Genomic DNA, 13,098 nt, shown 5'->3' with positions numbered 1-13,098 from the left:
TTTCATAAACTGTTATCCCTGACACTAAGAAGAACCTTTTAGAGGCCTATAGTTAAGGTTGAAGTGATTTCCCTAAACCATGGGTGGGATTACAATTACTCAGGGTTAAAGTATGTTTAATTCATACTCATACTGAAACACTTAAGAATAATGGAGGGAGGAGTTCCCTGGTGGCCAAGATTCAGTGCTTTCACTGCAGAGGTCCACATTCAATCCCTGGCTGGGAAACCATCCCACATACCACCAGAATACAATAATAATGCACACAGGTAAGGTAGAACCTAGCATTTTATTTAGATCTTCATTAAACTGTTGGAATTGAGAACCAGACATACGTAATAAACCTCCGAAAATAGATCCTGAAAGGCACTTTCTGCTTAGGGCAAGCAGTCATGGAATAAGCATGTAAACAAGCTGGCTTCTCTGTACCACACCAGCCAAGTCAGCTTTCTCCATGGCCAGCTGCACCAGCTCTGCCCTCCCTTCTGTTAACACCAGCCAGAACCCCTGTAGGTCTAACCCAAGGTTTTTCTGTAGGACACCTTGGCCTACCTGGGAATGCTGGAAACATGTTAAAGGAATCATGGTGTTGAGGAAAAAAAAAATCTTTTAAAAGCTGCCATCTGAGGTGATGGCTTCTCTGTACTTACGCCATACCCCAGAATACAATAAATAAGCAATTAGAAAATGTTCAAGTATGAAGGGATTTCCTCCTCCCCGCCAAAAGCACTGCTCTCTGAAGGAAGCTGGTTTCTCTGTAGCTACACCAGCTGTCCAGAAAGCTCATTGGACCTGGTTTTGAAAATAAAACAAAGTTAAAACCCTGGGAGGAGTTCTTGTGCAGTGTGGAGTACTCAGTCTTTCTTATAAAGAAAAAAAAAAAGTTATCTGGTACCAAAGTGTGCAACCTACAGACCCTCAGGTACTGCCCTGTGACTTCTCTGTATGACATCACAAGGGTGCCAAGTGCCTGTTTTTCTAGAGCTAGGAATTGGTGGTTTGGCTAGTGCTGAAACCATGCATAGGATTGGTTTATTAAATAAAAACCTTATTACGTACGTCCTCCAAAAGACAGCTGAAAGTGGAGAGATTCTGATTTGGTGCTGTTTAAGAGATGGCGATTAAGAGCATAAGCACCAGGGAGATGGTTTAATGGTAACTGCCTTTTTTTTTCTTATGTCAGGCTAGAGCTCCAACTGGAACTTGCGTTACATGCAAGGATGATTTGGATAGGGAACACTCCCTGACAAAGAGCTACATAATTAGAAGTGGATCGAGTTATAGGGAGGATAAGGGGAAGGCTTCACATTCATAAAGAGCTCAAGACATTACAAATTCATGCTGACAGGGCTGTGGCATTGCCAGACAAGAAGCTATAATGGAACTACAAGTACTTTACGTGCACATTACAAGGACATTTTCAGCATTTGGTGGGAAAGTCAATGCAATTAGGATTTTAGAAGGTTGGGTGATAGGGCACAAAGGTTCAATTTCAAAGCATTATTTACTACAATGCTGTTGATTTGTTTCTAGGCAGTTACACGGATCACCTATGCTCACTAAATTCATTATAATGGTGAACAAAACACCTAGGGACAGAATAGCAAGCCCAACTTACAGTCCCCCACACAAGCTAAATTCATGTCATTGACTATTATAGAGTGACTGCAACTGATCAGGAGCTGAAAGAGGACAGGAAAATTTAGGAAGAAGGGCCCTTTCCCGCAGAGCTTGAAGGCTTCTCTGTAGCCTACGCCAACAAGTCTGGGGAAAAAAGGCTAACACTTTCAATATTTAAGCTTTTTGGGCACTTCCCATGGGAAGCTGTCCCTACCAAAGTGGCCATAGGCTGCAGTCCTCTGATAAATTGGCTTCTTCAGATCCAGATCCCTGGAATATACAAGTCCGTAACTTAATATGTAGCATTCAATTAAAGTAAAGCAAAACAATCAGCAAGACTCATTTTCAAGACTTCTGGCAAATGAGTTCAGTTCTCTGGGGTATGCTAGGAAAAGAAGTTTGTGGCAAAAGTGTTTGTTACTTCCCTGGTGTCCAAAACTCCTTGCACAGTCCTTATCAGTAACTATAGTTCTCGTTTTTCCGTCCCTGGCTCAACAAATATGAAAACTTGTCATTATTTGGAGAAATTTCAAGTGTCAAAAGCTCATCTAAAGTCATGGAATACTTACCAAGGTCCCATGCCCACACCCTACCATGGTTATTTTCTTTACAACAGCCATGTACATCCCATTTATCTGTACTAAAAATTCTTTTAAGTAAACATCCCTCAGGTAACAGGAACACAAGTCTGTATCAAATGTGGAGAACCTTTCTAGGGTGGTTAGTCTACGCCATGGAGCACTAGAATTTTAGATTCTTCCTAATTAAGCCTCTACTGAAGGCAATTTTCTAAGATGATATCAACACATTCTAGGAATTAAGATGTTCCCCACTTGAGTCTTCCTTCACACGTTCACCTTCTGTGATTTGAATGTATCAAGTTTATATACACACCCACACCCTCAATGTTTTTCACTAGCAATAGGCTTTACCATCTTTACCTGACAATGACCCCAGGGCGGAGGTCAAAATTCTTCTTCACAATCTCTAATAGCTCTCTCTCACTCTTCTGAGAGGTGCCATAATGGAAAATGGAGATAGACAATGGATGAGATACTCCAATAGCATAAGAGACCTAGAAGAATTTAAATATCATAAATATCATTAAGAGTCAGTGAGCAAAAGACACACACTGTAACAGACTGGTATTAAAAAAAGATAAGTAAACTGCTAAACATCCTCCCACTTACACACCTTTTAGTGAATCCAGTAATAGAAAAGTATATACCTGAACAAGAACCCTTCTGCACAGACCTCCTTTAACAAGGGATTTTGCCACCCAACGAGCAGCATAAGCAGCTGAACGGTCCACCTTGGTATAATCCTTTCCTGAAAAGGCACCTCCTCCATGAGCTCCCCAACCACCGTAAGTGTCCACAATGATTTTCCGGCCAGTCAAACCAGCATCACCCTGAAATTACAGAATTTCAGTTACTTTATGCCCAATCCTTTCCAGTGGTTCTAGATCAGGCCCGCCTGTTAATGCTTATTCAGTATCACTTGGCAAACATCCTCAGAAGATTCACACGAAGGCTTCAAAAAACCTAGGAAAAAGGTGGAAAGTGGCCAGGTTTTTCCAAGTAACCATGACAGATTAAAAAAAAAAAAAAGGCAAATTAAACTGAAATTGTAAGGCCTTACCTGAGGCCCACCAATAACAAATCTGCCACTTGGCTGCAGATGATAGATTGTGTCCTCATCAAGGTACTTTGCAGGTACAACAGCTTTGATGACTTTCTCCTTTAGGGCATCTCTCATCTCATCAAGACAAACTTCTTCATCATGCTGAACAGATATAACAATTGTGTGGACTCTGATGGGAAGCACAGCACCTCGATCCTGCATATACTGCACAGTCACCTTGAAAGCCAAACATCAGAACATCAGTCTACTAAACGGTAGCTTTGTTCTTGGTTCCCTACCCTACCCTACAGTACAGTACAGAAAATAAATGCTATTCTTCTCTTAGCTTTAAGAGAACAACCTTACTGATGTCCTGTGCCAGTGTAATGGGTGTAGGTTTCCGATGTTCATCACTTACTTGAGTTTTAGAATCTGGGCGTAACCAAGGCAAAGTGCCATTCCGGCGTAGTTCAGCCAGTTTGGCATTGAGCTTGTGTGCTAAGACAATGGTTAAAGGCATACATTCCTCAGTTTCATCAGTGGCATAACCAAACATCAAACCCTATAAAAGGAAAAGTCACCAATGCAATCAATCCAAGCTTCAAAATTTGTTAGATGAAGAGATGCAAACAGATTATCTACCAAGATACCTGGTCTCCTGCACCAATGTCTTCCTCGTTTCGGTCAAGATGAACACCTTGAGCAATATCTGGTGACTGTTGCTCCAAGGCCACTAGCACATTACAAGTCTTGTAGTCAAACCCTATAAACAAAAAAATGTGTTTTTTAAGAGCCGTAGCAATATTTTAAAATTTATAATTATCTGGAATTCTAAATGCTGCTAAAGAAATAAAAATATACCTAAATGTAGTACTTTCAGAGAAAAGCATAGGGCCAGAACAAAAAGGACAGTAAAAGTATACAGGTGGAATTAAATATCCCCGGGAACACTCTAGAAAACAAAGCTAAAGAGGACTGAAGGAAATATCTGGGAAAATGAGGTTAGAAAGTCAACTCATTAAAACATACCTTTGGAAGAATCGTCATATCCAATGTGTTTAATGGTTTCACGAACCACTTTCTGGTAGTCAACAGCAGCTCTGGATGTAATTTCCCCAGCAAGAAGGATCATTCCAGTCTTAGCAACAGTTTCTAATAGAAGAAATGTTCACACTCAAATATCACTTTATAAAGTTAATTTTCATGCTATCTTTTCAACAGGTGAGAAGTGTTCTGAACCTACCACAAGCCACTTTGGCATCAGGGTCCTGCTGAAGGTGGGCATCAAGGACAGCATCACTGATCTGGTCACAGATCTTATCTGGGGGGAAAAAAATTTCTGGCTCAATTTCTTTAATTTACTACTAATTTAAGTATGTCATGCACCCCTCCCTATAACTACAGCTGTTAAGATCTTTGTGAATGCTTTCTTCTAAAATTGTGGCAGGGATTCCCTCCATGCAGGGGTTAGGACTCCCACTATTCCACAAGAGGGGGCAAGGGCTCTATCTCACATGCTGCTTGGCACAGCACCCCACTCCCTACAAATTGTGGCAAAACCTATAGAACATAAAAATTTACCAATTTAACCATTTTCAACAGCATAGCTAACTGCCATCTAAGTAAAGCATTCCTTCTGCAGAAACCATTTTCCTGAAGAATGCTGGATACAGTGATACATGTTTCCAAACTGACACCTTAGTTTTTTAATGTAGCTGTACAAGATCACCAATTCAGGTAAGCTAGCAGAACACCTACCATGTTTAACACATTTAAGCTCATTGTGATATATGCACTTTACACCTTTTTACAAGGACATCAGTCCCATCTTTCCACTATTTCAAACATTTTTAAAGACTAAAGTTCCCAGGCTAAACCAATTTTCATTGTTATATAGAACAGCCACATAAGGGAGATTCAAAGTAGAAAGAAAAAGTGGCTTTCTTCCAACCAAAAGCAAAACAAGGAACATTCACCTTTACTGTATTAATTTTCAAAGACAACAATACTTACATTTTATCCCCCAAGTTTAAAATTCTCATTATAAATTTAACGCAAAGTGTGGTCTGTTTATCAATTTCTCCATGATCCTCTAAGGAACACCAATTAGGGAAGTGAGAGAAAACGTCACTTAAAGAGTTAAATGATGAAAGCAAGGACACTTCACGAACAAAGGGGATAACAATTTGATTATCGGCATCAATTTGATTCTTTGTTGAGTAATCCAGGATCAAGAGCTGAACAGGCTGGAAAATACCCAAATGTATTCTGAATCCTTGATATTCCCCTCATCTATACAGCTCCCTAAATGTTACTTTCCTAAATTTTAACCATCCAAAAAAATCATAAGCAAAACATGTACCGCACTCCTGCCATAGGCCAAAACAATCTAAACATTTCCAAACGCCTGCGGCATGTTCCCAACACTGGAGAATACAAAACCACCACACATCTGTCACTCACTAGGGCCTCAGTAGACCACTAGGTTGCTCGTGGTGTTTCACCATCGGCACAATAGGCTTTCTGGAGAGAAATGGCTCCTTAAGCCATCAGACGACGTCTGTCATTGTGGTCATCCTAAGAAAGGTCTGGATCAAACTAGTAAATAGTGATCTTCACCATACGAGGTTTTGAGGCTGCGACCGAAAGTTCGTTGGTATTGCTTCACTCCTTCGCGTGTAAATTGATCCCCGTAATGGCGGACGGCTGGACAAAGCCCGTAGGATGTGTGTAGTAAAACCCTGTTTAACGGTCAGCCCCATCGCAATGGCGCCTCGCACTCAATTCATGCTTCCTGTCCTTTTCACGCGCGATCCAAATAAGGCAGGGCTCCTCGGACAAGCGCTATATTTAGTTGGAGGCTGTCACCTTGACGCCAGACCATATAACGGCTAAGGGCATGTCTTATACTTCACCGTAGCCAAGGAATTAATGGGGAGCGCGGACGCCCCGAGGCCCAGGCCGCGCTCTGCAAACCTGCCGGCTCCCTCGCCCAGAAGCCACATGCGGCAGACACGTGGTTGCGGCTGCAATGCGGGGCGCGCGCTCCCGCGGGCCGGACGCGAGCACGCGGGGCGGGTCGCCCACTCGAGGTGGCTCGGCGCGCAGAGCGGAGAGGAGGAAATAGTGCCCTCCTCGGCAGGAGCACGAGCGGCCACGGCCCCCACCCTTCTCGTTTTCTGGAATCTTCCGCATGCCGGGGCGCGCGGCCGAATGGGAAGAGGGGAAGAGAAGCGGGGGAGGGAGGGGCGGCCACGCGCTCGGCACCGGCGGCGCCACGAGGAAGGCGCCCGGCCGTCGCTCTTCCCACCACCAGCCGGGAGAGGGTCACTGGCGTGGACACCGCAGCTAGCGGGTCCTACCAGCCAGGCCCGATCCCGCGCCCCGCTCCTCGCTTTGCTCCAAGGCCCGTCACCTCACCTGGGTGGCCTTCCCCCACGGACTCGGAGGTAAAGAGGAACGTGCCCTCCTCGATGAACGCGTCGTGGAAGCCGTTGAGTTGCCCGTTCATTGTGGTGGTGGTAAGTGAAAGTGGAGTAGAGGAGAAAAGGGAGCGGCAAGGCGACTGCGAAGTGCGCGAGCAGAAGACGGCGGTCTACTTAGCTCAGGCGGGCGGCGCGGAGCAAACGAGGCGGAGGGCGGCGCGGCCCAGTATTTATAGACGGGGTCCGCGCGCGCCCGAGCCGAGCCCCGCCCCTCGGCGCCCGGCGCCAATGCGCCTCTCGCGCGGGGACGCGGGAAGAGGGAAGGGGCGGTGCGCAGAGAGGAGCTCGGGCCGAACCACTGTCCCTGGCAGGGGGAGGGAGCGGGGGTAACGCGCCCTTCCTGCGAATATTCGCCATCTTAAGCACTAACAACAAGGAGTGAGGGGAAAGACAAGAATACAGGGTCACCGTACCCTTCCGTGAACCACGGGGAAGGAAGACAGACAAGGGCTTTATAGGCCTGCTCCCCTGTGCTGTGACATGGCACCTCCCTCCCGACCGTTGGCCCGGCTGTCTGGCCGCAAGGTCGCGTCCCCCAGCGGTGGCCTAGGGAATCGACTGGGGTTTTGTCCTCTGGCGCTCCCCGAGGGTCTTTCCGGCTGCCCTGCCTGGGGATGCCCGGGTGACGGGGAGCCCGGTGGCCCACAGCCACGTGAAAGTGGCCATCTTGGCCGGTCAGCGTACGAGCCTTCGCGCGGCCTTGTGCCTCCTCTCCCTGCGCGCTGCCGGGGGCTGGCGGCCCTGCGGGGGGCCGTCCAGTTGCTAGCAATGTCTTAGTTAATGGTTCTGTGATGAAAATGGCCGAAAAACGGAATAACGAGAGTTCTGGCATCAATTTCAACGACTGCTGCCCCCCGCGCTAGAGCTTCGGAGAGAGGCCTTACCCTTTGCAGACCCTATGGCAGAGGCTGCGCTCGGCCTCTTGGGCTCCAGCCTGTCCTCCGAGAAAGGCTGCTCACGAGGCTGACCTTGCACTTGCTGACTTTAATGTCTTGGAGGGGACAAAAAAAGTCGATGTTTAGAGGGTCGTTTCAGTTTTCTGTGCAAGAGACTGTTGAATATCGGTGTGTGGGGGAGAGGGGTGGGGGCGGAGGGAGTCTATTTCGCCCTTGTATGTGATTCAGCAGATCAAGGTGAAACGAATGGTCTGTTTCCTGAAGCTTTCACTTTATATAATGTCCACCTGCGTTTGTGCCAATTTTGCCCATTAAAGGAATTCTAGGGAAAGAAAAAAGAACAAAACCAAACTTGAGCCAGCGAGGGGCAGGGAGTCGGGGACCGGCTTCATGGCTCCCGTTTGGAAAGACCCACAAGTGGCGGGTGGGCCCGTGTCACTTCCTCCCGCCCTTGGGGCGGCGGACACGGTGCAGGGCCGGGAGAGGGCCGAGGATAGGAGGTGGGGGGGTGGCTGCTGCTGTTGCGGTGGCCCCGAGCGCGTGAACGTTGGGTTTAATGATGTTATTAGGAAACCGCTTGCTTCTAGGATAGAATGCTCGTTACCCTTGGGAGATGAATAAGACCCTTTTGCAGCAGCTCCAGCTGCTTACAGCTCAGAGAATTAGGGAAATTCGGAAAACAATCCTCTTCGGTTTGCGAGAGGCAAGGTTGCGGCGGGGGGCGGGGGGGGGGGGGGGAGAGGGGGTTGCTGTTTGGGAAACAATGGAAGCACTAGGGATTCTGACAAAGAAAAAAAGGGCCCATCTTTAGACTTTGTGACCACATCCATGTTCCCTCAGAGCAGGAAACAAGAAAAGGCTAAATCACAAAAGAGGCAATATATATGCTGTTTTATTGGTTTATATTTTTCAGACTAACTTCGTGGAAAAATAAACTAAGACTTTCATAATTTATTGTTTGTTTTAGAGTATTTCATCTTTTTGTTTTTTTAAAGCAGAATTCCAGTTAGCTTACAATGTGTAATAAAATTTCCAACAGAAACAAGTTGCCTGTGTAGGCCAGTCCGTGCATGATCTTCCAACAGAAGAATCTATAGGGGAATCCAAAATATAATTAGAAAGTTGTTTGATTAATATGGAGTCAGAACAAGGGGATTAAATTCAGTGATTAGGCCATTAAGCCTTTATATACCCCTGTGCTACCAACTCCACAGTGAAACTATTCCTTCCAAGGAGATTAGAATCAGCTGTTCATACTTGCTTACCTCCTCATTCTTGTTCTTAGCATCTGTACTTTAATGGTCAGGAGTAGGGGTTTTGGAGTCATGCCTCTGCCACTTATTAACAGTGTTGAGCAAACAACTTACCTTCTCTATACTCTAGAGTATAGAGTATACTCTATACTGTGTAAAATTGGGATTATAATTGTACTATCATAGAATTGCATTAAGGATTAAACAAAATCATGCAAGTAAAGTCTTTAGCACAGCAGTAAAAAAAAAAAAAACAACAAACCCTTCAGTGGCTTCCAACTGTGTGAGGATAAAGACCCAAATCCCTACCTACCCTTCAGAGGCCTCAGTGTGATTTAGCTGCTATTTCTTTAACCTCATTTGTGCCACTTTCTCCTCTCTGTCTCCTGCTTTGAATTTCTTTGAACTGTTAACAGTTAAATTTCTTAATTGATTACGCTCTGAACAAAGCAGAGCACATTTTCACTGTTTTATATTTTTCACACGGTCCTTTCTTCCCACAAATATTTATGAGCATTTCTCTCCAGCGGACCCAGGATTGGTGCTATGACAGTCCTGGTCTCTGCCCACCCAGAGTTCTATATGAGGGGAGATGTCTGGCTGATTGTTCCCCATCATTCCCATCTCAGCTCAGCTGCTGTTTCCTGGATATAGCCTTCAGCTGCCTCTTTCTGGATGAAATGTTCACCTACACAGATTTCTCACAGGGTCCTGTGTTTTCCTACATGGCACTCAGTGCTCTTTGAAATTACAGAGTTGGGGATTATTTGATGAATGTCTAAACTCCCAGTTAGATTTGTAAGCCCCATGACAACAAGAAGGTGGTCGGTTTTGCTCAGGCTTTATCACTAATAGTCTGACTTACAGAAAGTGTTTAAGAATGTATATGTGAGGAGAAGGAGAGAGAGGGAGAAAGAGAAAGAGATGAAAGGATAAATATAAGGAATGGCACAAAGAGATGGGGAAATAAAAAACCCAGGGATCATGTAAAATCAATGAAAAGAGCTGCTGCTTTCTTTTAGTCACCAGAATTGTAATTAATAACACTGAAAGCTCTTTACTGACAGGGCAGCTCATTGCCATCCTGTTCTGAGAGGAGTGAAATTTCTGATTCTATACATTAGTGGACTTCCTGGGCGGCTCAGTGGTGAAGACTCTGGCTGCAGTGCAGGAACTGCAGGAGACATGGGTTCAATCCCTAGGTTGGGTCAATGCTGTGGTGGAGAAAATGGCAACCCACTCCAGTATTCTTGCCTGGGAAATCCCATGGACAGAGGAGCCTGGCAGGCTACAGTCTATGGTGTTCCAAAGAGTTGGACGCCACTGAGCATGCATGTATGCATGCATACGTTAGTGTTCCAAGGCTAAAATAAACTAGGAGGAGTTACTGATTTATTTTATATTCAACGTGAATGAGATTTGTTGAATGCGAAATATAAAGCACATAGAAAAATTCAATCACCTAAAGGCTCCAGATCTCAACCTCAAGAACATTAATGTAGCAGGAGTTCCACGAAAGAGGCAAAACCAGTGGGTGGACAACCTAGACAGCAGATATAATGACTCCAGGTCTTATACATCTGCCAGTGAAGGAGCGAGTACCAGTAAAGAAGAGAAAGTATTTGCAGTGCAAGAAGCTGTTGATTTGGCAGGAAAAGAAACGGAGATGACACTGTGTGTATCAAGAAGCAGTAGCGAAGGTGCAATGTTGAGAAGAGAGCTCCAGACTACCTTCTATGTGATAACAGGCAAAGAAGAAGGAAATCTAGGCCAGCTATCTCCAAAATGGTGCCAGTTCTTTAGGACCAAAATTCAGACATGGCCTCAGAAGCAAACTAACTCTGCTCTGCTCATGTGCTCAGTTGCATCAAATTCTTTGAGACTCCATGGACTGCAGCCCGCCAGGCTCCTCTGTCCATGGGACTTTCCAGGCAAGAATAGTGAAGTGGGTTGCTGTTTCCTACTCCAGGGGATCTTTCTGACCCAGGGATCAAACACACGTCTCTTGCATCTCCTGTATTGGCTGGCAGATTCTTTACCGCTTCGCCACCTGGGAAACTCTAATGGATTCTGAAACAAATATTGGGTTGGCCAAAAAAGTTCATTCAGGTTTTGCTGTAACATCTTACAGAGAAACCCAAATGAACTTTTTTGGCCAGTCCAATACTATGTGACTCCCCTCAGTGTGAGGCTTCTCATAACCTGTTTTTGTTTCTCTGTTTTTCTCTTCTGATAATCAAATCTTTTGACAATCCTATTAAGTAGTGAGATGGAAGAATGCATAGGGTACAATGGAGAAAACACTGATGGGGACAATACTCTAACGATGACAGCATGTATAATTTATTGTGACAAGCACTATTCTAGCATCTTTTCTATGCCTTACAATTCTGATGAGGAATTCCAATTCTGTGCCTTGCAATTCCAATGAGGTAGATGCTATTTCTCTTCATGAAAAAACTGACATGTAATTCACCCAGGTAGTGGACTTGAGCCTGGATCTGAGCTCTGAATTCATCCTCTTTGTTACATGCCAAAGGATAGATATTTCACACTCCCTGAGGTGATTAACTTTGTCAACAAACGTCCATCTAGTCAAGGCCATGGTTTTTCCAGTGGTTATGTATGGATGTGAAAGTTGGACTATAAAGGATGTGAGACCACCAAAGAATTGATGCTTTTAGACTGTGGTGTTGGAGAAGACTCTTGAGAGTCCCTTGGACTGCAAGGAGATCCAACTAGTCCATCCTAAAGGAGATCAGTCTTGGGTGTTCATTGGTAGGACTGATGTTGAAGCTGAAACTCCAGTACTTTGGCAACCTGATGGGAAGAGCTGACTCATTGGAAAAGACCCTGATGCTGGGAAAGATTGAGGGCAGGAGGAGAAGGGGACGACAGAGGATGAGATGGTTGGATGGCATCACTGACTAAATGGACATGGGTTTAGGTGAACTCTGGGAGTTGGTGATGGACAAGGATGCCTAGCGTGCTGAAGTTCATGGAGTCACAGAGTCGGACACAACTGAGTGACTTGGTGTACCTATTTCTATGAACACACCACACACACACACACACACACACACACACACACACACATTTTACCTGAAACATGGATTTTTTTCTTAACAATTTTCATGGCCATTTCTCCAGGATACTATGTAAAAATAGAAATCATTTTAATTTTTTTCTCCCTTTAAAAATTTTTGGTAAAATAAACTTAGCATTTACTATTTTGGACATTTTAAAGCATGCAATTCTTTGGAATTAAGAACACAAACACTGTTCTGTAAAATCATTCTTTTATAACAATGAAACATACTATAGTATGATTCTACCATATAATTCATTCAGCTGTTGCCTTACTGGTTGACATTCAAGTTGTTTCTCAGTTTTGCCCTACACAAAATAACATCTTTGTACATATACCTTTGTGAAGCAGTATTTTTGTTTTTGCGAAAAAATTATCTCAAAGTGGGATTGCTGAGACAAAGGATATGTATATTTTTACATTTTAGTAGTTACAGCCAGATAACTTTCAAGTGGCTGTCAAAACTCACATTCCTACCGTTCTAGAGAATATCTGGAAACCACCAAGGAAAAGACTGATAGATTCAACTACATAAAAATTAAAAATTACTGTACAAGTAAATTTCAAAGACAAACAATAGAAGAAAAAACATTTCAACACCTATGACAGACAAAGAGTTAGCACCAATTGATAAGAAAACTGCAAACAGCCATTTTGGGATGGCTAGGAAAACTAGGAAGAAGAGTATAGGTGAGTGATTCACCCAGGAGGAAATGCAGGCATATGAAAAGATGTTCAACTTTATTGATAGGGAAATGGATTAATTCATTTGCATAGTGAATTTAGGACAGACAAGCCCTGTGGAGGAGGGGAAGGTAGAAGGAGGAATCTAATTAACAGGAAGCTCTGTCTCTAGCTCCCCCATTCAGTTCAGTTCAGTTCAGTCGCTCAGTCATGTCCGACTCTGCGGCCCCATGAATCACAGCACGCCAGGCCTCCCTGTCCATCACCATCTCCCGGAGTTCACTCAAGACTCACATCCATCAAGTCAGTGATGCCATCCAGCCATCTCATCCTCTGTCATCCCCTTCTCCTCCTGCCCCCAATCCCTCCCAGTATCAAGGTCTTTTCCAATGAGTCAACTATTTGCATGAGGTGGCCAAAGTACTGGACTTTCAGCTTTAGCATCATTC

General features: G+C 44.6%; 1 protein-coding gene across 1 annotated transcript; it reads right to left on the bottom strand.

Moving 5' to 3' along the window:
- Positions 1-270: 270 nt before the first annotated feature.
- MAT2A (methionine adenosyltransferase 2A) lies at positions 271-6,871 on the bottom strand. Its single transcript, XM_004005871.4, has 9 exons — positions 6,664-6,871; positions 4,487-4,564; positions 4,273-4,395; positions 3,894-4,006; positions 3,662-3,805; positions 3,262-3,480; positions 2,849-3,031; positions 2,562-2,695; positions 271-1,890 (listed from the first exon to the last, which is right to left on the bottom strand). The coding sequence occupies exons 1-9, from the start codon at positions 6,752-6,754 to the stop codon at positions 1,788-1,790; spliced, it is 1,188 nt and encodes a 395-aa protein (XP_004005920.2). The 5' UTR covers positions 6,755-6,871; the 3' UTR covers positions 271-1,787.
- Between the last annotated feature and the right edge of the window lie 6,227 nt (positions 6,872-13,098).

This window comes from Ovis aries, chromosome 3 (genome assembly GCF_016772045.2).
Source record: "Ovis aries strain OAR_USU_Benz2616 breed Rambouillet chromosome 3, ARS-UI_Ramb_v3.0, whole genome shotgun sequence".
Taxonomy (NCBI): Eukaryota; Metazoa; Chordata; class Mammalia; order Artiodactyla; family Bovidae; genus Ovis; species Ovis aries.
This window is presented reverse-complemented; position numbering and strand designations above follow the sequence as displayed.